Raw genomic sequence first — 23,494 nt, 5'->3', positions numbered from 1 at the left:
AAGCGACTGCCTTCGGCTCAGGTCATGATCCTGGAGTCCCTGGATCGAGTCCCGCATCGGGCTCCCTGCTCAGCGGGGAGTCTGCTTCTCCCTCTGACCCTCCCCCCTCTCATGTGCTCTCTCGCTCTCTCATTCTCTCTCTCAAATAAATAAATAAAATCTTTAAAAAAAAAAAAAAAAGAATTCCATTTAAAAAAATAAAACTACATAGTAAAAGAGAGAGAAGAACGAACCCCAAATCCAGGCCAGTAGGTATCTAGAAGTGTACATTCAGTGGGCCTGGGTGATGAGGGAAGGGCCATCATTTACTTGGGATTGGGAAGCTGATCACAAGGTGCAGCTGACTCTTCCTTTCCTGCTTAAAATAGATCCTGAGTTAGATGTTTTTATTATGTCTATTTTACAGAGTTGGAAACAGAGTAAAAAGCACAGAGAAGTCCACTTGTTCCCTCAACATCTTTTTCGGGACTAGCTTCTGGCCATCCTAATTTTGTCAGAGGAATATGAGAAAGCTCAAGAAATTATGAGCCCAGGGGCGCCTGGGTGGCTCAGTTGGTTAAGCGACTGCCTTCGGCTCAGGTCATGATCCTGGAGTCCCGGGATCGAGTCCCGCATCGGGCTCCCTGCTCAGCAGGGAGTCTGCTTCTCCCTCTGACCCTCCCCCCTCTCATGTGCTCTCTCTCTCCTCTCATCCTTTCTCAAATAAATCATTAAAAAAAAAAAAAAAAGAAAGAAATTATGAGCCCAGATATCAGCCAAGGTGCCACGCAGGCTCCTAGAGCCAGGGAATGCTCTAGCAATCGAGTCCAAAGCCCTTGCTTTGCAAATGGGGCCACTGAAGCCCAGAGCAGGGGCTACCTTTCTCAGCATCCAGGTACTAGAAGAACCAGGTCTAGAACCCAGCTCGCCAACTCCCAACCCGGTGTCCTCTGCTAAAGGTGGTCACGACTATAGAGGGAAGCTGGAGGCCACGCACAGCTCACTAGGCCTAGGGATGTAGGCCGGAAACAGCTAAGAATGAATTTAGACAGTGTCCTCAAGTCTGCATTTCCAAATGGGCAGGTAGGGGGCAGGATTTATGTTTTTCCAAATGAGGTCATGTAGTTCTGTGGATGAGACCAGCAATGTCTCCAAGGAGGGCCTGAGATCTGCAGGCAGGAATCTGAAATGGGAAAGAGAAGGCCTCAAGTGTCCTTACAGGTCGGGGTCTACAGATGCATGGACTCACCTATCCCGCCCCCTTTGCCCCCCGAAACCAGAAGCAAAGCTACTCAGGGAGGGAAACCAAGAATGGCCTACTTGAAGCGACCTGCCCTTTCTAGGACAAACTCGCCAAGATTCTGTGAAACACAGGGCCTGTGAGACTTGGGAAATGGAACTTGTGTCCCTGGGAGGAAGGCCAGGGTGACATGGGGCTGCTGTGTGGGAGAAGGAAGGGGTTGGGCTGCACCCGTCTGGACCGTGGAGCCCTTCCTCACACAGGGAGGCCTCGACTTGCCATCAGTCTGAACAGGCATCTGGCCTTCGTGTTCACTTCTTTGGGGTTTGCCTCCTGGGGGGGTGGGTACTGCCCTCTTGGAAATGCAAATCAGGTCCCCTCACTCACTTGTGCCCACAAGCGGACACAGTGCTCGGCAGTGCAGCATCCCTATCCTTCACGTGTCCCTTTCTCACCTCTGCCACTCGGTTCCAGGCACGCTGAGCTTTTCCAAGTTGCTTCGGTGTGCTACTCTCCCCACTTCTCTCTCCCCTCTTAGCCTGTCCCCATCTCTATTGATTTGCGTGACGCCATTTGCTGTAACAAACCTCAAAATTTCCGTGTTTAACACAAAGTCGTTTTCAGGTTCTCCTGACAATCTGGATTGGTATTTCCGGATGGCCTGTGATGGTGGTGGGGGGGGGGGGGGGGGCTGCCATCTTCCCCGAGAGGCCTCCAAGATTGCCCCAGGCATCGACAGACTGTCTGCACAACAGGAGGGAGCACCGGATGGTCCTATAAGGGAGGTTTTCATGGGTCAGCACACATTGTTTTTGCTCACATTTCATGAGCTAGAACTCAGTCATTTGGCCACACTTCACTGCAATGGGGTCTGAGCAACATTCTAGCTGTGTTCCCAGCGAAGAAGGAATGGGTTTTTGTGAACACTGCCACTCCATCCTTGAGTATTTCCTAACTCATTATGACTGGGTGGAGCTGCTCCTTTGGGGTTGAACCACTACGCTTGGAAGCCAATCCTTTTATAACCCATATTGAAGGTAGAGTACAATCATGGTTTTTTACACATTTTTCTGCGTTAGAACGTGTATTAGTTTCCTATTGCTTCTGTAACAGATTACCACACACTTGATGGATTAAAACAACATAAATTCATTTTCTTACAGTTCTAGTGTCAGAGTCCTAAAGTGGGTCTTACTGTGTTAAAATCAAGGTATCAATAGGGCTATGCTCCTTTCTGGAGGCTCCAGGGGGCAGGGGTCTGTTTCCTTGCCTTTTCCAGTGTGAGGGGTTTCCTGCACTCCTTGGCTCACAGACCCTTCCATCTTCAAAGCCAGCCGTCACAGTCTCCTTCTCTGCCTCTGACCCTTGTTCCTCCCTCTTATAAGGACCTTTGTGATTACATGGGGCCTACCTGGACAATCTGGGATAAATTCCTCATCTCAAGATCTTTGACTTAATCACATGTGCAGAGTCCCCTTTGCCATGTAAGGTAACATATTCACAGGGCCCCCAGGGATTAGACCATAGACATCTTGGAGGGCCATTATTTTGACCAGCACACACTGTTAAGCTTTGTAAGGACTGCCTCCAGTGTTTGTTGCTATGTGGCCTTAGAAATAGGCACTGTACCTGGGACACTGTAGATGTTCTTCAGTGTGTCAGGTGATAGAATGGGTAGGGTTACAGCCTCCCAAAGTGAGCCCCAGGCTGTGGCAAACATGCCCATTTCTCTCTCCCCACGAGGCCCAGGCTGGCTCATGGCCAGCAGCCCATTTGTCATGGTTCCTACTTACCCATACGATGTGGTTGATAGAGAATTCATAGGGCCTATGGCCTTCATGTTCCAAGGCAAATTTTTAAAAATCAACCTTTTTGGGGCACCTGGGAGGCTCAGTCAGTTAAGCGTCTGACTTCAACTCAGGTCATGATCTCAGGGTCCTGGGATCAAGCCCCATGTCAAGCCCCATGTCGGGCTCCATGCTCAGCAGGGTTCCTCTCTCTGCCTGTCCCCCTATTTGTGCTAATAAATAAATAATATAAAAATCAACCTTATTGAGGTATAATTTACATATGATTAATTCATCCATCTTAAGTGTTCATTGAGTTTTGACTAACATGTACCCCCATGCAACCACCACCATAAGGTGCATGTGTGTTCACGGTTTCTTTTGTTGTTTCAATGTACAGTTCTGAATTTTAAGATCTATATATAGATGTATGTAACTGTCATCACAATCAGGATACTGAATGGTTCCATCACTCTCCAAAATTCTCCTGAGCTCCCCTCAGCCTCCCTCCAACCCCCTCCCTTAACCCTTGGCAATTGCTATTCTGTTATTGGAACTTAGTTTTGTCCAAGGAAAATTTTTTTTAAAGATTTATCTATTTTAGAGAGAGCGCAAGTGTACAATTCAGTGACGTTTAGTACACCCACAGTGTTGTGTAGCTACCATCTCTATCAAGTTCCAAAACACCTTCAGCTTCCCAAAAGAAAACGTTGTACCCATTAGCAGCCATCTCTATGTACCCCCTCACATTCCCACCCCCCCAGACCTAAGCAACCACCAATCTGCTTTCTGGCTCTATGAATTACCTCTTCTGGATGTTCCATAGAGCTGGACCATACTCGACCTTCTGTGCCTGGCTTCTTTGACTTAGCATAACGTAGCATATCAGCATTTCATTCCTTTTCACGGCTGAGTAATATTCCACTGTATGGATATGCCACAATTTGTCTATCCATTGTCTGCTGATGGCCCACAGAATTTGCCTTTTTTTTTTTTTTTTAGAATTTGCCTTATTTTTAATTTGAACATCACTAATATTATTTCTACCCCCAGAGCCTAACTCCAATGTCACCCCTTAGGGCCCATGTGCTTAGCCTTTCCATACATATTCTCATGCCATATAACATTTTTATTTATTTATTTATTTATTTATTTATTTTTAAAGATTTTATTTATTTATTTGAGAGAGAGAGAATGAGAGGCAGAGAGCACGAGAGGGAAGAGGGTCAGAGGGAGAAGCAGACTCCCCGCTGAGCAGGGAGCCTGATGCGCGGGACTCGATCCCGGCACTCCAGGATCATGACCTGAGCCGAAGGCAGTCGCCCAACCAACTGAGCCACCCAGGTGCCCCGCCATATAACATTTTTGTAAAGAAGGGATCATCCCCCATTTTACACATTCAGAATCTGAGGCACAGAAGGATGAAGTTTCTGGATCCAGATGGGATTATAAGCCTAGTGTCCATCCCACTTCACCCCAGCTGGTATCTCTGAGTGCAAGTAACTGAAAGCAAAGTCCATGTGGAAAGCAAATCCTTGGGGAATATTTCAGTGCAGTGTAGACTAATGCAGAAAACCCTTGAATTCTGTGCCCTTCCACGGGGTGTTCTGAATACCCTCTGTGTGCATCTCTCTCCAGGCAGGCAGCCACCATCATCATCACGTCCTTTCTTGATGCCCTCTCATTACTTTTAATTGCATCTGAGCCTCTCTAGCATCCTGTATTTTGATTCCTAATCCAGGGCGTTTCTCTGCCTCCCACTGGTCCAGCACAGCACTTCCTTTTCTCAGAGCTCCCCAGAGAAGTGCCCCCAGAAAATGGAGTTGGTCTTCTCTAATGAATTCATCTCTATAATGAAGAGTATAATAACCAAGCCCCGGCATATTTACATAGCAATCTTCACACAAAAGCAACATTACAAAGGGAAGATTTCTAAAAGAATGTCATCTCAAAGCTCCATTTCCTATAGTACTAAGAACACTATGGGAATTACCCTGACAAGAAGACAGAACCGACTCCCAGAGATGCTGGGTTAGAGACAATAGCTACACCAGCTCCATTAAGGTTTAAAGTCAATGGAGCATAAAACTGCTTTTCTCTACTTACAGGCAGGCATCATCTTACAGAGAGGAGGGAAAAAAATTACCATTTAACTCTAGTGAAATCCTTAAACCCTCCCCTAATTTTTATTCCCATTGAAATTCTCCATAAGTACCATCAGAATGAAAATGAGAATCGCTCTCTCTGGGGGGAATGGCTTCCAATCCTCATCAGTAAGTGTGTGAAGACGGAGACGGAGGAGGAAGGCTGCCAGTTGGGAAAGGATCTGTCACCAAAACCTGCAAAACTAGCTGTGGTGACATACCTCGGGACTTGGGAGCCTCTGGGCTGACTTCAGAAGGCCTCAAAGAAGCGCAAGTCAGGGTAGACAGGAGGCAGAATTCAAGGGTAAATGGAAGGAAGCAATGCCTTCAGGTCCATTTTACTTAGTGGGCTGCAAGGGGGAACATTTATCATTAATATATTAGCCGTTTCCCTGGGGGAATCGCTGGATTTGAGCCAGGCCTCTGTTAGTAAATCATTGGACCTAATCCCACATTACATTTGTGTAATGCCTGACAAAGCCTGTTCCCATTATCTCATTTGATCCTGAAAACAATCCTCAGAGGGAGGCAGGGCAGGGATTATTTTTCTATTTTACAAGTGAAAACACTTGTAAACTGATTTGCCAGGAGCCACACACCCAGGACGTGGCAGGAATGAGAGACTTCAATCTAGATCTTCGTACAACCTGTTCAGGGTTCTTTTGACTCCACATAGCAGACTGATCAAAATATTCCCAGCCCCACCCAGTCCTCACAACCCTCAGTTTAACCAGCAACCAGGAGCTCACGGGGACGGAGTTTGTGTTCATACCGCCCACACACCTCTGTTCTAATGAAGACATACAGCCCAGACCAGCAAACTCTCTGGGGGAAAAAAAATTCATATCATCTCCCTACACCAAAGACCAAAATTAATCCCAGACGGATTTGAAAAAAACAAAAACGCACAACCACAAGGCATTAAAAAAAACTAAGGAAAATAGAACTGAATATTTAATAACTTTCTGGAGACGACTCTAAATTTAGCATTACGTTAGAATTCTCAAGGAAAGGGATTTTGTAGATTTAGCTACATAAAATTTGTTAAGTTTTAGTAGAGGAAAAAAATGACTGTACAGGGCCAACAAAAACCTGAAGAAATAGAGCAAAATGTGAAAGAAAAGGGTTAACTTAACTTCTGGTGTATAGAGGAGTCACGCAAATACATAAGAAAATCTCAAGAGGAAAAATTTACTAGGAAACAGACAATTCACCAAAAAAGGAAGTACAGTTGGTTAACATTTAGAAAAGTGCTCTACCTCACTAAACATCAAAGGTATGAAAACACAAAGGAGATGTCAGTCTCACCTATGAAATCAGAAAAAAAAATTTTTTTAACTATAATACTCAACACAATGATGGGAGAATAAATGTACTCAACTCTTGGAAAGCAGTTTGGTACGTTTATCAGAAACCTTAAAATATCCATATCATTTGACCTAAAATTCCACTCCTGGGAATATGGTCTTAGTAAAGAATCATGAACATGGAAAAAGTTTTACGAAAAGAAATGTTAGTCACACACTTAGAGTGGTGAAATTTGGTAAACAGCAAACGCTAAAGGAATTGTTAAATAATTTATGGAACAGCAACTTGATGGAAACTTCTGTAATCATTATAGGTTTTCAAAGTGCATGCAATAACAAGAACACCATTTATGGTGTAAGAGAAGTGGAAAAGCGTTAACACTGTATGTGTGGTTGTTTGTATGATACACTTTGCTAGAGAAAAGCTGGAAAGGGAAAAAAAAAATTTTAATGTGAACATGTTTGAGTCCTATGATTATGAAAGATTTTTTTTCCCCCACCGTCCTATATTTCTATTTAACTTTTTTTTTAATGAACAAAATCAACTCTTCTTTAGCCCTGCGTGGGGACGCGTCCTTCCCTCCCAGTGTCCGTGGGGACTTGAGGACAACGCAGAGGGGAAGTCTCAGAGACCAGACCCTGTAACGAACCTGCCCCCTTTGCAATGTCCTCTCTGCTCCCCAATTCCCTCCTCCTTTCCCCGCCCCCACCGCGCCGAAGCCGGACCGCCGGCGGAGCCCGCCCCTCCCCCACTACGCCAGGTCCGGGTGACTGCGGGCGCGCGGGGGCGGAGCGGGCGGGCCCCAGCGTTGCTGACACGTGGGGAGCGAGGAAGCGTCGGAGGAGGAGGGGTTGGGTGTGTGGGTGGGTGTGTCCGCGAGTGGGAGAAACCAACCCAGACCACCTCAGAGTCGGCGTTCTCTTGTGCTGCGTACCGGGCCGAGGAAGTACGCAGCTCTCCCCACTCCCGGGATCCCCTCCTAGGTAGGTACCGAGAGCAAACGCCAGAAGGCTCCGGCCGCGGCCCTGCACTGCCCGCGACGACCCGCAGCCCGGCCCCTGCTCGCGCGTCCCCCTCCCTTTGCCCGGCGCGGTGGTAGGGCCCGGCGGCGACGTCACCCATTGTTTACAAATCAACCCGAGCCGGTAGGATTCCGGCTCCCGCGGCTGCAGGCGCGCGGCGCGAGTGCCTGGCGGGCTCCCGCTTCCGCGTCCGCCCCGGGCCCCCGCCCCCGCTTCGGCCTCAGCCCCGCGCCCCGCGCCCCGCGCCGCCGCGGCCCACCGAGCCCCGCCGGCCGCCGGGCCGCCAGCGCCGGCCGCAGAGCTCCGGGTGCCCGGGCGGGGGGCCATGCCGTGCCGGAGGGAGGAGGGCGAGGAAGCGGAGGGGGAGGCAGAGGAGGAGGAGGAGGAGGACAGCTTCCTCCTGCTGGAGCAGTCGGTGACGCTGGGCGGCTCGGGCGAGGTGGACCTGCTGGTGGCCCAGATCGGCGAGACGCTGCAGCTGGACGCGGCGCAGGACAGCCCGGCCTCCCCGTGCGCGCCCCCGGGGCCGCCGCTGCAGCCCCCGCGGCCCCCGGCGGCCGTGCGGGCGGACAAGGCCCGGCCCCCGGCGCTGCCGCTGCTTCTGCCGCCGGCGCCGGCCGAGGCGGTGGGCCCGGCGCCCCCGGGGGCTCTGCGCTGCGCCCTCGGGGACCGCGGCCGCGTGCGGGGCCGGGCTGCGCCCTACTTCGTGGCCGAGCTCGCCGCAGGCCCCAGCGCGCTGCCCGGGCCGTGCCGGCGAGGTTGGCTGCGGGGCGCCGTTGCCTCCCGCCGCCTGCAACAGCGACGATGGCCCCCAGCCGGGACGCGCGCCCGCGACGACGACCCGCACCGGCTCCTGCAGCAGCTGGTGCTCTCGGGGAACCTCATCAAGGAGGCGGTGCGGAGGCTTCAGCGAGCCGTCGCCGCCGTGGCAGCCACGAGCCCCGCGGGCGCCTCTGGGCCCGGAGGCGGCCGCAGCGGACCGGACCCTGTCGCCCTGCAGCCCTCCGGCGCCTTGCACTGACCCGGGGCCCCAGGAGGAGGAAGAGGACGCCGCTGCGCAGACCCAACAGCGTCCTGCCCTCCCCAACCCAGAGCTGAAGCCGCCGTCGCCGTCCTGGGAGCGACCGCCCAGGCTGCGGGGAGACGCGTGGGGAGAGACCTCAAGGCGAGAAGTTACGGGCCCCAGCGAGGCTGTCGGAGAACAAGAGCGTGTGAAATGCACCGGCCAGGGCGCAGACGTGCCGCGTGAGAATTTCGCCGGCCACCTCGGGGCCAAGGACCTGGGATAAACTGGGAGAACTGTGGCAGCTACTTGCATCGACTTGTACCTGACTTAACCCTTGGGGGCGGCGTGTGCTTGGATTGTTTTAAGATTGGGCTCCAAGGGGCGGATATCGCCAGGGCTTTATAACAATACTTGAAAACTAATGATACGCATACATTTTCTTTATTTTCTGGTGGAAGAGCTTAGTGAAAATGGTGCTACAATGGCTGTGCAAAGAAATTCCGGAGGGAAGAAGAATGTAAAAGCTTGTTGGTGGGTGGGTTGCCGTCACCCCCTTCTTCCCACCTAATTGGTGTTTGGTGGCTGTGGGAGATGGAGCTCCTGTTAGTGGGTTAGAGGGAGGTGGAGAACTTTGAAGGTGGGTAGAGTTGGAGTTGAATGTGGACTTTTAACTGACTTGACCTTGCCACCTGTGGGTCAAGGTCACAGTGTGCTGTGCGCAAAAGGCTGTGGGGTTCCTGGGACAGCTAAATTCACCCTTATGTCTTTTCTTTCTCTTGCTCCAAGAAGAGCGCTGTCTGTGCTTGGAGTCTGCTGAGGACACACAGAGGCAGAGAGGGACAAATGGGGAGAGTGATTTTGGTTTTTTTTTTTTTTTTTTCTGTGTTTTCCTCTTCCCAGAACTCCTCCTCCTTCTCTCTCGGGGCCACTCTTGGCCATGCCATGAGCTTTCTCAGAAAGTCATAAACAGTCTCCCTGTCCTCCCAGCCAGACTTTCTTATTCCACCCTTCCTGGTGTTTGCATGGGATAGATGAGACCCTGGCAGTTTTTCTGCTCTGTTCTGACCATCTGTGGAGCCGTGGGCCTGAGCCTTTGTGGGTCCTCATCCCTCACAGTTTCCTCCTGTCACCAGCTCTTCTTGTGAGTGACTGAAACCGTGTTTAAAATGTGACTCTCCGAGAGGAGAACCCGCTGGCTTTACCCTTGTGAAACTTGACGGCACTTTAAGTGAAGTGCCACCCCCAAACTTAAGGTAGCTAAACCAATTTTAAAAAACAGATTCAATGGCTTGTTCATCCTCCAGATGTAGCTATTGACGTACACTTCGCACCGGAGTGTCAGAAATTGTCGTGGTCCTGATTTATAGGATTTCTTAATTAAAATGTCTGCTGAATAAATTTGGTTTTTGTTTTGGAGCGTGGTCTTGGCTTTTTGGTGGAAAGCGGGGAAAAGAAAAACACATAGGGGATATCTTCGTTATGGAGAGTGTCCTCGGGGGCACCTGGGCAAATGGCTGGAGCCAGCTTTGCTCAGCATCGAACGTCGGTAGGGCTGCCGTCCTTCATTGTTTCCGGGTTGATGTTCCACGAGATCAGCGGATTAAGGCCAGGTTTTTGAAACCTGCTGGATGGGCTTCCATTCCCTTTGTGAAATAAGAACATATTCCAGAAATGTTTTCTAGGCTGGAGGGCAGAGGCCCAGTGACTCGCTGTGGTGTGGAGGGGGGGGTGGAGGGAGGTGGTTTTCATCTGGATTTTTGTGTGTGAAGAATGGGGAGGGCACAGGCAAAGCCATCCTGTTTCCTCTGTCGCCACTGACCCAGTGTTGAGCTATGGGCTAGGAAAGGAAAAACAGTTTCACAGCCATGCATTTGGTAGTTGTAAATGGCTTGGTTAGAACATGCAGGGGTTAGGTTAACTGAAGCTTTCCTGTCCTCAGGCCCAACCTCCCCAAGGAACTCTTGAGTCCCTTCCTACTTGGTCCAGCGCAGAGGTCTGCCAGCCAGCTCCTTTAGGTCCTGTCCTGCTTAGCACCTCTTCCTCCCTGGCCTGCCCACCACTCACCCACGCTGGGGCTGCAGGAGAAAGCTGGTACTCAGTGACTGGGTTTGACTCAGCTCTGCGACTCATCAGCTGTGTCATAACGAGCAAGTCACTGCTCTGTGCTTTTTCCTTCTCCTTAATAAAACAATACTACTTACAGGGTAGTTGAGAGGATTAAATGAAGATCTGGATGTCTGAGATAACTTACATGTTCAAAAAATGATATGGCTAATTCTTGGCACCACCACTGTCCCTTCCTCCCAGGGGGCCCATATCTGTCTCCCAAATGTGTACAACTTGCCCTCACTAACTTCAGCCACCATGAGCACAAGCTGTCCCTAGCCTTTTGCTACTGTACCCTACAAGTCTCTCTAACTGCCAGAAGGCTGCTTCCACATAACCTTCTAAACCAGTCTGTCCCTCTGATTTCATCATTCTGGGCACACGTGTGCTAAGTACTATTCTGGGTGCCTTAAATCATGGTTTTATGGGCCATGAGGTAGGTGCTGTTTTCTCCATTTTATAGATGAGGACACCGAGGCCCAGGAGACTGAGTGATTTGCTGGAAATTACCACCTTTTAAGTGGACGAGCTGGGATTTGAACCCGGGCAGCACCTGGTTCCGGGATCTGTTCCTCAACCAGACCTTCCGGTGTACTGTACCACCCGTATGAGACTTTCTTGACACCATTTTCTCCCGTGTTGGATTTATTCAGTTTTCTTAAGAGCATCCCACAGACCTTAACACAGTAGCATCACTGTTCTCAAACTTGTCTTGAATGCCAGCCACGAATGTGCAGGGTCCTGGGGGATCTGGGGTGGGGCAGGGTTTGAGACATCCTGGAAGAATTCACAAGCAAATTTGGGGCCAAGGCCTTCCCCTAAGGTAGTAGGAATTGCGTAAGAGAGGCATGGACAACAAACGGTTTTTAGCTGCTGCTCTTGGAACCTCAGTTTGTCTGTAAGATGAGGACATAGGGCCAAGATGGTGCAGTCGCACCCAGTGCCCATGTCTGGCGGTTTGCACTACGGCCAGAACAGCGCTCAGGAATGAAGTTAGGGTGGTGTCTTCAGACAAGGAGAGAGGATCTACAGGACCTGAGAAGCAAGGGAGAGAGGGAGAGAGAAGTGATACCTCTTAAGGGCAGGTAGTCTGCTGGCACCTTTCATAAGGTGTTACTTTGCTCTTTATAATGGGGAGAGGCAGGAATTATTGGTGGTAGAGCAGGATCCGAACTCATGGCTCTTAAGCTGATCCCCTGGCCTCCTGCCTGAACCTACCGCACATCTCATGAGCAGCCCCTGCTCCTGATTCAGCCATCTGCAGAGACCGTAGAGAGCCTGGGCCGGGGCCTGAGCAGGGGTCTCTGTGTCGAGGCCATGACCATTTCCAAGGGGTTGCAGCTTGGGAGAGCCCATTCCTAGGACTTGGCCCAGGAGTGACTGTGGCTGCGCTATCCCTAGCCCTTTGGAGCGGCTGGGCACAGAACCGGGGGTGTGCGAGCCAGCAGAATTGAGGCAACTCTCATCTTCTGAAGGAGCTGGAGCCCAGGTTTCCCTGGTAACATTCTGCGAGTCTTGAGCGCAGAAGGTCCAGAACAATAGGGAAGTGGCCAGCCCAAGCTGGCTGCTGGGGTGGGGGATGGGGCTTGATCAGGAGTTTCATGTGCGAAGTTAGAGGGACAGCAGCCCGGTGCCTCCTAAGTGACTAGAAGCCGGAGAGAGAGCAGGGCTGAAGCTAAGGACTTGGCAGAGCTGAGGCGGGTGCATGGCGCCGGGGAGATGCCGGCGGGTGGGAAGCCGCACTGGCGCACGATGCCTACCCGGTTCGTTCCGACGACCGGCTCATCCCATCTGCGTGGGAGGAAGAAGAGTAAATAATCGGAATGGACGGAAAGTAAGAGTAGAACCAAGGGAGGCTGCAAGGTGGACTGTGCGGCATGGTGGGTGTGCGTGTGTGTCTACACAGGCTCAGTACACACACACACACACCTGTAGCTACATTATTTCTGCGTACATCCTCTGTGGTTAGGTCCAGGCTATATGGAATCAGAACGTGCTCAGTGACTTTCACTATCTTTTTTGCACCCTGAAGTTAACTCAATTTCCCTCCTCGGCACCATTAAGCGGTGTGTTTTGAATATCTGCCCCGTGAGTTCCTCGCCTCCTTAACCCGGCTGAAGCCAAGTACTATGCCTGGTGCATCTGGAGAAAGGTGATCATGACTCCAGTCCAGGGAAGATTTTTGGGAAAACCTAGGAAATCAATTTTTAACCAAGTTAGGTTGTGGAATCTAATTTAGTAAAAAAGAAACAGGCAAAAGGCAGGCCAAAGGTAACAAGATGATAACCAGCTTGTGATTTTTTTTTTTTAACCCACCCAAATCAATAAGTCAAACAAACTGCCTGAACAGCCTATCAGTTGGGGGTTGTGAATTTTACCCCCTATGAGTCAGTTAATTGATAAAGGGGAGCAGTTAATAAACTCCTTGATAGCAGATTTAGCTTCCATTCTATTGTGGTGTAAGTTGCAGAGAAGGATTCCTTCACACAAGAACACCGGAAGCGTCCACCGCGATCCGGGGCACGTAGGGTGATACACACTGGTTCCAACGGCCAACAGGTCCCCAGCCCACCGTGGCAGGACGGTTTGTGACATAAGGTGCTGTCAGGTGAGACAGCCACCCCTCTGACCCCCCTGAGCCCTGCCATTCAAACATGTCCAGACTGGGCATGCTGTGCCTTCTTGCCTCCTCAGGCCGGCTTGTCCCCTCCAGTGTCTTCCCTTCAGTTTCTCCCTCGGCCCATCCTCCGTGGCAGCTGGGCAAGCACAGGTCTCTCCTGGTTGAGCAGATCCTTCCCTTGGCTCAGTTTTTCCCTTTTAGCTGCTGTCCTTCCTTTTCCATCTTCTCTGAACTTCTAGGAACCACAACTCCTCACCCTAAGCACCCCACTCCCCTGGGCTCTACAAGTCTGTTGAAATCACCCCATTTGTTTGCTCTGCAAATATTTACTAACTGCCAACACCCAGGCAGCGTTACTAAATGCAGCTTTTTGGGACAGTGGCCTCAGTATTTTTACTAGCATGAGCTCGGTGAATCCTCACAACCCTATGAAGCAGGGACTTTATTACTATCGGAATTCACAGATGAGGAACTCGAGGTTAGGTTAGGTGACGTGACCTGCCCAAAGTCACAGGAAGGAGCTTTAAAGGAAAGAGCCAGAATTGGCCACCCAGGCAGTCTGCCTCCAGAACTGACATTTTAGATGCCACAAGGTACCGCATGGAGGCCTATGGTTTTTTTCTTTCTTTTTTTTCTTTTCAAAGCGTGTCTTGTCTTTTCCTCTCTCTTCCCACCAAGGTCCTTATCACCTGGTTGTTACAACAGCCATTCAACTGATCTGGCTGACCATAAATGTTCTCCCCAACCTCAGACCATCCCCCATGCTGAATGGCCTGATAATCTGCCCAACACATCCTCCTCATCTTGTCCTCTGCCATCAAAAAATATCTAATCTCTTTGGGAAAAGAAGACATTCACATATGAGCTCCTGAGATAACCCAAAATGACAGTAAATAAAATGAAGAGTAAGAACAAAATGAACTCCAAGATCACTCCCTGCAAAGAAATTGCATGATTTTTCTCAGTACAAATTAGCAACAGGAGTGGACAGGGTGGGCATGCAGAACTTCAGCTGAGCATTGAATTTGAATTAGAAGGGGATGGTTTTTCTGATGGGAGCATTAAGAGCCGTGGTCCCAGACTGTCCTCCCCTTTTGTCATATTCCCTGCTGCTCCTACTCTACCAGTCCCAATCCTGATCTGCTTTCAAGGTTTGGGATAAAGGGGGTTGCCACCCTTTTGAGATTAAACCTCTTCTAGACTGAATATTCCCTTCCTTTATACTTGCCTTAGCACTTACCTATATGTATGCTCAAGCAACTAATCTTCAGAGGAAACAGGTTTATGCTTTTTTTTAAAGATTTTATTATTTATTTGTTTGTTTATTTGAGAGAGAACACAAATGGGGGAGCGGCAGACAGAGGGAGAAGCAGACTCACTGCTGAGCAGGGAGCCCGATGAAGGGACTCCATTCCAGGACCCTGGGATCATGACCTGGGCGGAAGGCGGACGCTTAACTCACTGAGCCACCCAGGTGCTCAGGTTTATGCTTTTTAAGAAACAGATCGGAGAAGTCTTTTAAAAGGCAGGATTTTCCACAGAAAATAAAGTAGTGGCCTTCATGCAATAGCTTCCAGGATTGATGTTTTATTATTTGAGTGTTTACTATTTGTTTCCCCTACATTATCTAATTGAATACTCACACAATTTTTCAAGGTGGGCTCTATTCCTGCCCCATTTTGCAGATGAGTTCGTTGAGATCACTGAGATTAAGGACCCTGCCCCGAATCCCACGGCCGCCTGTGGGGAGGCAGGGGAGGGCTGCCTGCAGAGCCCGCGCTCTGATCTCTCATGCTTTCTGGGAAACTGTGAAGGGCAGGTCACTTGTTCTCCCTTCAGTTATGGATGGAAGACCAGGACGACGTGCTGCACGGGACAGGTTTTGCCCCTTTGCCTGGACCTGCCTGCATGGTGTTCCAGCGAGTGCACCTCCGAGTGGAAACCTCTCTGGGCTTCCATCGCTAAATGAGGCAATAGCACTAGACCACCTGAGGCTGAGCTCTCCCTGGGCTGACATTCTGATTACTGAGCATTGGTGGAAGAGGGGGGCAGCTAATTGAGTGAGTTAGTAATTTGGTTGCCAGGGTAACTCTTTCCTGATTGGAAGGAAGGGATCACAGGGTTCAACACAGACTTTGCTGGATAGGAAAGTGGTGTCTGATCTTCGTTCCATGTCTCTGCTTATGAGCTGAAAAAGGAAGGGTGAAAATTGAATCCAAATATTGTAGCATTTGGGCCTAATTTAGAACGGAATCTTGGGGTGGCAGACTCTGCAGTCCTCCGTGAGGCGTGCCATTCTTTTCCTCACAGTGCTTGTTATTTGCCACTTTCTGTGTTTTAATTTATTTTGTTTTTTTTTTCATTGACTTTAGAGCTTGGTCTTTTATTCCATTTTCTGTGCCAGCTAGCTGTCTTCATAGGATGCTGAACATTTTGTAAGAAAATGGTTGTGGCATAGCTGGCTTTCTCTAGTTCAGCCTAGGAGTCCGGGGTAGGGTTTTCTGGGTTCCGGGGGCAGGGCCACCAGGTTGGACAACGGCAGGGGTGTCATTCCTGTGTGATGTTGTGCAGTGACCAATATTGGACTGCGTGTGATGGTACGAGGCTACTGGAAAGAGGCCTGAGCCAGGAGCCCGGAGACCTGGGTTCTAGACTCTGATAGGCCTTTGACTTCGTAAGTGACTTCGGTAGGTCACTCTGCCCTGTCCCCTTCTGGGACTATTTTTCCACCTATAAAATGGTCTAATAACTTAAAATCATTTGTGTACACCTTGACTTATTCCGAAAAAGGATTTTGGGGGTGACTAGTAAGAGCTGCAGGATTTTTAAAAAGAGGGACAGTTAGGGTTATAGTGTATTTAAAGTGCCTGATAGTAGGCATTCGTTTTCTCCAGTCTTCCTTTTTTAAGGAGGGAGTAGTACAGCGTGAGCCCCATGATTGAGTCTAGCCTTAATCATCACAAGAAGCCAGCACAGGTTGTGCAGGGGCATCGAATCATGGCCAGTTTAGCCCTGGACTGCTCCTAAGCCTTTGACCTCCAGGAAACCCCATCCCCACTTAAGTAGTGGGGCTGAGGACCTCAGGGCTCCTCCAGTGCCAGGGGCAGCCAGCACGTGACCACTTCCCTCCTGCTCAGTGCCCAGAGGTGGCAGCCACGTGCACCCTTGGAGCCCCCCCGTCTCCCTTCCTCAGTCTGTGTAGGAGCCTCCATAATCAGCCTTCCCTTGCTGAGCGGCACTGGACAAGCCTCCCCCAGCCCTTCTTGGACAGCTTGTGGGAACTAGCTGGCTCGGTGTGCTCTGGAGGTACTTCTCACAGGCCATCAGGGGCTGTGAGTGTATTTGAGAGAATGGGGAGGTACAGACACCAGGCAGGGAATCCGAAAGGGTGTTAGAAAATCAGGACTCTATCATAGCAGTCAACCCAGAAAGCATTGTTGGGACCATGGCATGCTCTTCTTCCATGAGAAACTGAGGACCCAGTCGTTTGGCTACCAAGAGGCAGTCCTGGGAAGGAAGGAAGTAGGGACTAGAGACTGTTCATCTCCAGTACATGCCAGTCACCATGAACTTTTCCTCATCTCAGTTCTCGTCTGTTTTATGGAGGAGGAAACCAAAGCCCACAGAGGTTGAGCAACTTGTCTAAGGACCCCATGTAATAAGCAGCCTTGAACCCTGGATAGTCTGTCGCCTAGTGTGGCTCCTTTCGGGAGGGAACAGACTGAAGTAACTCAGAAGGGGAGGGACAGACGGGCTGTTAGGTCACCGCTTAGGGAGAGAATGGTAGCAAACATGCCAAGGGCAGAGAGAGGAGTCCTTTCAGACTCTGTCAGCCAGCTTTCCCACAGTGGGTTTGTAGCCTGATCAGCCCCTACCCAAGAGCTGCCCCAGCCTTAAGGACTGCCTTGTGAAACAAGTCCACTTAATGACCACAGTAGAAAGGAAAAAAAAAAAGTGATGAGCCTCCCAGTCCGCGGTGATGGGCTGATCTGATGTCCTCTGCAATACACGCAGAGGCAGCTTCATAAAACAGCTCCATCACGGACTAGTAATCCAAAAGGCTCTAAGGTTTTAGTGAATGGGATTGGTCCAAAACCTGACCTCACTTTCATTTAATTTCATGCCAGCACCAATACACACCCAGCCACGCAGACCCTGCTTAACTAGGGAGCTGCTCAGACACAAAGGCGCTCTAATTACCATCCACAAGCCAGGCTGACAAGGATTTCAAGTGTTTTTAGGTTTATGGATTAGAGAAATGTGTTCTGTGCATCTTTCCGACCGGAGGCAAGAGTAAGATAAAATCAACCAACCAACCAAACAAAAAACCCCAACAAAACCCCCAATGCATTTATTAAAAACAAGTATTTCAGTTAAGTTAAAATCCTATAATCAGGATAGCCACAATTCCAGACACTCCGGTGCGAAGTGTAGATACGTCAATAGCCACATCTGGATGATGAACAAGCCATTGAATCTTTTAAAACTAAAACACCAACAAAACGGTTTTCGATCCCTCGGAGTAAGTGAACAGTATGTTAAAAACACTTCACCACGCTTCACAATGGCAAAGCCGGCAGCTTCTCCGTTTGGAGGGTCACATTTTCTACTCGGTTTCCTTCACTTACAAAGGCGAGCTGGCATGGCTGGGGGAGGGGCAGAGGGAGGACATCAACTCCGTCTATCCAGGGAATTGCAGCTGTTATTGCAAATGGCCCCGGAGAGTCCATTATAAGCTGCTGTGCGAGGCTGTGTCCCCGGAGTGCCCGTCACGTGGCGTCTTCCCAGCCCCCAGCCGGGGCCCCAAGGAGCGCCAGCGCCACCCGCTAGGAGTAGGACAGCAGAGCCGAGCAGGAGTGCCGGGCCCCGAGGCTAAGACTCTGGGCAGTGTCTATGAAAGCCCCGGGCGCGGCCGCCGGCGGAAGGCACCGGCGCCCGGCACGTCCCCGCCTCCCCACACCCGCGGTGGCCGCGGTGCGCGTGTCCTTAGAAGACTCCAGCACTTGCAACACACCGAGCACTTCTCCCGAGTACAGGCAGAACCCGGCAACTCTTCTGCTCTCCTGGAGCCCCGGAACCCTGCGGGCGCTGAGGAATCAGAGACCTTGAACCCGAGGAGGAGGGGGCCGGCTGTGAAAATATTTTAGAGAGGAAGGAGGGTTCGCTCCGGGGCTCACCTTACCCTTGCCGCCGCAGCGCCCGCCCCCGCCTCCCCTCCCCAGCGCGCGCGGGACCCTCCCCCGCCCCTGCGAGAACCGCAGCCAGTTGCAACGCGGAGGCAGAGCGAACGTTACTCCTATTCAACTCCCCAAAAGGTCCTTTCATGGCAGCGCGTGTTTTGTATTAAGAACCAGCACCCACAAGACACGAGATGGGTTTTTTTCAAGAGTCGTAAATGTTCAAGTCTGGCAGTTTGAGGTTCTCCCTGAAATGATGGCCTGTCTACTCATGTTTCCCTCCCCCAAAGTGGATCAGGAACCAGCCCTGAAAAGGTAAAGCAAGTAACTGGGATCATCCTCGTCCTTTGGGCGCTCGGCGATCCTGGGACGCGTGGAGTGTGGCCACATGGTCGCCGGGCTGGAGGGCCCCGAGAGAAGACGTGGAACCGCACGCTACACCGCTGGGGCTGCTCACGCCAAATAAGGAGTAGTACTGAATGTGAGCTTGGGGTGCGTTCTGTAATCTGCCTCAAATAGGGCCAAGTTCTTCTGTTTTTCAAACGCATCGGGGCCCTCCATTAGTTCCCCGCGAAAATATTCGCGGTTTTTCCATTCCTCGTCTGCATTAGCTTATTTTCCCACTTCCAAAAACGCGAGTTCACCAGTCTGAGTAGAGATGCAGCCCTCAGGGGAATCCCATGCCCTCCGGGCAGAGGCTGGCGCTGTGGCCACTCCCGGGGTGTTAGCTGCCGGGGACAAGAACGCCGTCGCCAGTTCTTAGCTGCGCCCTCCTCCCGGACGCTCCGGGGTCGCTGCAGGCCGCGCGAGGGCTGCGGGGCGAAGGGGGCTCATGCACTGGGGCCGACAGAGGCCCGGTGAGCGGGCGTTGGGGAAGCTTTGCGTGTAACTGCAGCCGTCTCGAATGAAGCCTCCGCACCGCCTCCTTGATGAGGTTCCCCGAGAGCACCAGCTGCTGCAGGAGCCGGTGCGGGTCGTCGTCGCCAGTGCGGGATTCGGGCTGGGGCCCGCGTCGCTGTTGCAGGCGGCGGGAGGCGGCGGCGCCCCGCAGCCAACCTCGCCGGCACGGGCCCGACAGCGGCTGCGGGGCGCCCCGCTTGTCCGCTCCCGAAGGCCCGTCAAAGCCGGGCTGAGGGGCCAGTGGGGACAGCGCGCTGGGGCCTGCGGCGAGCTCGGCCACGAAGTAGGGCGCAGCCCGGCCCCGCACGCGGCCGCGGTCCCCGAGGGCGCAGCGCAGAGCCCCCGGGGGCGCCGGGCCCACCGCCTCGGCCGGCGCCGGCGGCAGAAGCAGCGGCAGCGCCGGGGGCCGGGCCTTGTCCGCCCGCACGGCCGCCGGGGGCCGCGGGGGCTGCAGCGGCGGCCCCGGGGGCGCGCACGGGGAGGCTGGGCTGTCCTGCGCCGCGTCCAGCTGCAGCGTCTCGCCGATCTGGGCCACCAGCAGGTCCACCTCGCCCGAGCCGCCCAGCGTCACCGACTGCTCCAGCAGGAGGAAGCTGTCCTCCTCCTCCTCCTCTGCCTCCCCCTCCGCTTCCTCGCCGGCTTCCTCTTCCTCCTCCCTCCGGCACGGCATGGCCCCCCGCCCGGGCACCCGGAGCTCTGCGGCCGGCGCTGGCGGCTCGGCGGCCGGCGGGGCTCGGTGGGCCGCGGCGGCGCGGGGCGCGGGGCTGAGGCCGAAGCGGGGGCGGGGGCGGGGGCGGGGGCCCGGGGCCCGGGGCGGACGCGGAAGCGGGAGCCCGCCAGGCACTCGCGCCGCGCGCCTGCAGCCGCGGGAGCCGGAATCCTACCGGCTCGGGTTGATTTGTAAACAATGGGTGACGTCGCCGCCGGGCCCTACCACCGCGCCGGGCAAGGGGCGCGCCGAACCGTTGGGGGGCGGGGCGCCCGCTGGGCCCCTGTGCAGGGTGAAGCCTAGCTGGTTCTGAGCTCCCCAACCCGAAGTGGTGGGTGCAGGAGGGCGCTGGGGTGCGGATACTCGCTCTGTCAGCCGGGCGTGGTTGGCAGTTCCCGAAAATGAACACCGGCGTGGATTTAGTTGGTTTCTTCCACACACAAGCACAGACACTTACACCCACACACTCCCCTCCTCTAGGCGCGTCAATTCGTCTGGTTTTGGCATTTGCGCTTTAGAGGTCCGGGTGCCAGCGTCTGGGAAGTGATGACCCGGCGAGTGAGGCGAGGAAGGAGATCTCAGGCTAGGGAACTGTCTGGAGATTAGGGAAACGAGGCTGACACGGATGAAAAGGAAGACCGGGGACCTTGTGGTTCGATGGGGGTGGGGGCGGGGGAGCGGTGGCAGAGTAAGAATTGGCGAAGAAAGGCCAGATGAGTGTTTCTTGACCGGGAGCATGGGTATATGCGGGCCTGGCCTGGGGCTGGCCGTCCTGGAGAGGAGGAGGTCTTTTGTCTTGGGCGGGGGTGTGAGCTGAGCTAGAAAGTTCTTTTTTTTTTTTTTTAAGATTTTATTTATTTATTTCACAGAGAGATAGCACAAGTAGGCAGAGAGGCAGGCGGAGGGAGAGGGAGAAGCAGGCTCTCCGCCGAGTAGGGAGCCCGATGTGGGACTCGATCCCAGGACCCTGGGATCATGACCTGAGCGGAAGGCAGCCGCTTAACCGACTGAGCCACCCAGGCGCCCCTGAGCTAGAAAGTTATTTTAAGAATGCCTCAGCTCAGCAGGGGAGTATCCTCTTGGAGGGGGAGGCAGGGGAGGAATATGAGCTATGTGGGTGATAATGGAGATATGGATCATTTTAACCCTTCAAGATATCATGGTTGGCTTAATGATTAACCAAGACTTCATTTTTTAAAAGGAGGAGGGATGGAAAAATGATCCTTTACTGTCTTGTTGCCTGGAGGTATTAGACCTTTATTCAAAATCCCAAATCCCTCAGGCCTAACTTCCAAACTCTACACTTGTAGGTAGACTTTTGGTGGCCCTGTCCTTATGAGCCAACCAGGGGAGGTACATTTTTTTTTTTTTTTTTTAAGATTTTATTTATTTATTTGACAGAGAGAGACACAGCGAGAGAGGGAACACAAGCAGGGGGAGTGGGAGAGGGAGAAGCTGGCTTCCCGCGGAGCAGGGAGCCCGATGCGGGGCTGGATCCCAGAACTCTGGGATCATGACCTGAGCCGAAGGCAGACGCTTAACGACTGAGCCACCTAGGCGCCCCCAGGGGAGGTACATGATCAGGGTGAGAGAAATATTCAAAACCGGATTATGGTGATGGTTGAATAACTTAGTTAATTTACTAAAAATCATTGAACGTTCTCTTAAAATGAGTGAATTTCGTATGTAAATTATGTCAATAAAGCTATTTTAAAAATCAGCCACAATGCATGTACACACCAATATAGAAGCCGGGCGGTAGTATTTAGAACACAGAGCAGGACAGCAGTCTAATTCAGAAAGGGAGAGCCAGAGGAACTCTGGGGTCCAGATAAAGAGACTCTGGGGTCTTGGTGGCCAGTTCTAAGATGGGTAATTACAGGAGCAAACCTTCAAAGAGGGATGGGATGGAGGGAATAGGTGGGTAGTTGTTTAAAAAGAGTTGGGGTTATTCTTTCCAAGTGTGGAGAGAAGAATGTGGGGATAAAGGAAGAGGCAGTTTGAAGAAAGCCAGTGAATTTTTAAATCTTGGAAATGTGGACTTCTACAGGATGTCATAAAATTCATCACTTCTTTTTAGCAGGCGCCTAAGGATTTTCTCCCTATATAATCCTAACATCTACAAATAAAGATAGTCTTACTTCTTTCTTTCTAGTCTGGATGCCTTATCTTTCTTGCCTAGTTGTCCAGCTAGAACCTCTAAAACAATGTGGAGTAGAAATGGTGAGGGCAGACATCCATGTCTTGTTCCTGATCTTAGGGAAAAGCATTCAGTCTTTCATTATCAAGTATGATGTTGTCTCTGTGTTTTTATAAAAAGATGGCTTCATCAGGTTGAGGACATTCCCTTCTATTTCTGGTTTGTTGAGCATTTAAAAAAAAAAAAAGATTTGAGAGAGAGAGAATGAACGAGCAGGGAGGACGGGCAGAGGGAGAGAGAGAGAGAGAAGTAGACTCCCTGCTGAACAGGGAGCTTGATGTGGAGCTCGATCCCCGGACCTGGAGATCATGACCTGAGCTGAAGGCAGATGCTTAACTGACTGAGCCACCTAGGTGCCCCTGTTGAGCATTTTTTATCTTGAAAGGGCCATCCCCTCATTTTAAATCATTATTCATTTGAAAGTATGGTCAAGACAGACATTTATTAGTACAATATTCTGAACCTAATTATTTAAAAATCTAAATGCAAATAATTAGTAGCAGCTTACAAGCTGTGTTTTTATTCTTTGGTTCAAAATTTGTAAGCCTCATACATCATTTTGGACATGAAAAATAGTACAACCACTTTGGGAAGAGGTCTGGCAGTTTCTTACAAAGCTGAACATACACTTACCCTATGAAAGAATTTCAATCCTAGGCATTTACCTAAGAGAAATAAAAGCTTAGGTTCACATTGTGGCCTATTGCCAATGATGAGCATAGCAGCTTTATTCATAAAAGCTGGAAACAGCATAAAAACAGCAGCTCAAGTGTTTATCAGCAGGTGAATGGGTAAATGATGGCACAGTCACATGATGATGGTGGCAGAATCCTCTTCAGCAACCAAAAGGACTGGAGTATTGCTACATGCAGTAACATGGATGCATCTCAAAAACAGTATGCTGAGTGAAAAGGAGGAGCACATACTGTATGATTCTGTTTATATGAAGTTCCAGAACAGGCAAAATTAATTTTTGGTGGGAAAAAAATCAGAAGACAGATTGCCTTTGGAGAGGGTGTGGTGGGGACAAGGACTGAACTGGAAGAAGCCTGATGGTTGGGTTTCACAGGCATATGCATGTGTTAAAACTCACTGAACCATACACTTAGAATTCATTGGTGTAAATTTTACCTGCAAAGAAAAAACCAAACAAATACTAGAATTCTAGTTAATAGACGGGCTGATGAGTGTAGGGGTGAAGTGTACTGATGTTTGCGATTTATTCTCAAGTGTACACAAACACGAGATGGATTAATATATGGTTAGAAGGATGGTTAAGACAGGAGACAGGTAGAT

The 23,494-nt window shown here is 51.2% G+C and overlaps 2 protein-coding genes across 2 annotated transcripts; one reads left to right on the top strand and one right to left on the bottom strand.

Moving 5' to 3' along the window:
- Nucleotides 1–7,805: 7,805 nt before the first annotated feature.
- On the top strand, nt 7,806–9,902 carry FRAT2 (FRAT regulator of WNT signaling pathway 2). The gene has a single exon (XM_032432509.1). It carries the CDS (start codon nt 7,806–7,808, stop codon nt 8,499–8,501), a length of 696 nt encoding a protein of 231 aa, XP_032288400.1. The 3' UTR covers nt 8,502–9,902.
- A 7,645-nt stretch (nt 9,903–17,547) lies between these two features.
- On the bottom strand, nt 17,548–19,959 carry FRAT1 (FRAT regulator of WNT signaling pathway 1). The gene has a single exon (XM_032432508.1). The coding sequence runs from the start codon at nt 19,957–19,959 to the stop codon at nt 19,114–19,116; it is 846 nt and encodes a 281-aa protein (XP_032288399.1). The 3' UTR covers nt 17,548–19,113.
- Nucleotides 19,960–23,494: the final 3,535 nt, after the last annotated feature.

The sequence above is a fragment of the Phoca vitulina genome, unplaced genomic scaffold, assembly GCF_004348235.1.
Source record: "Phoca vitulina isolate PV1807 unplaced genomic scaffold, GSC_HSeal_1.0 scaffold48, whole genome shotgun sequence".
Lineage (NCBI taxonomy): Eukaryota > Metazoa > Chordata > Mammalia > Carnivora > Phocidae > Phoca > Phoca vitulina.
The sequence above is the reverse complement of the archived record's forward strand: the minus strand, read 5'-3'. Positions and strand labels throughout refer to the sequence as shown.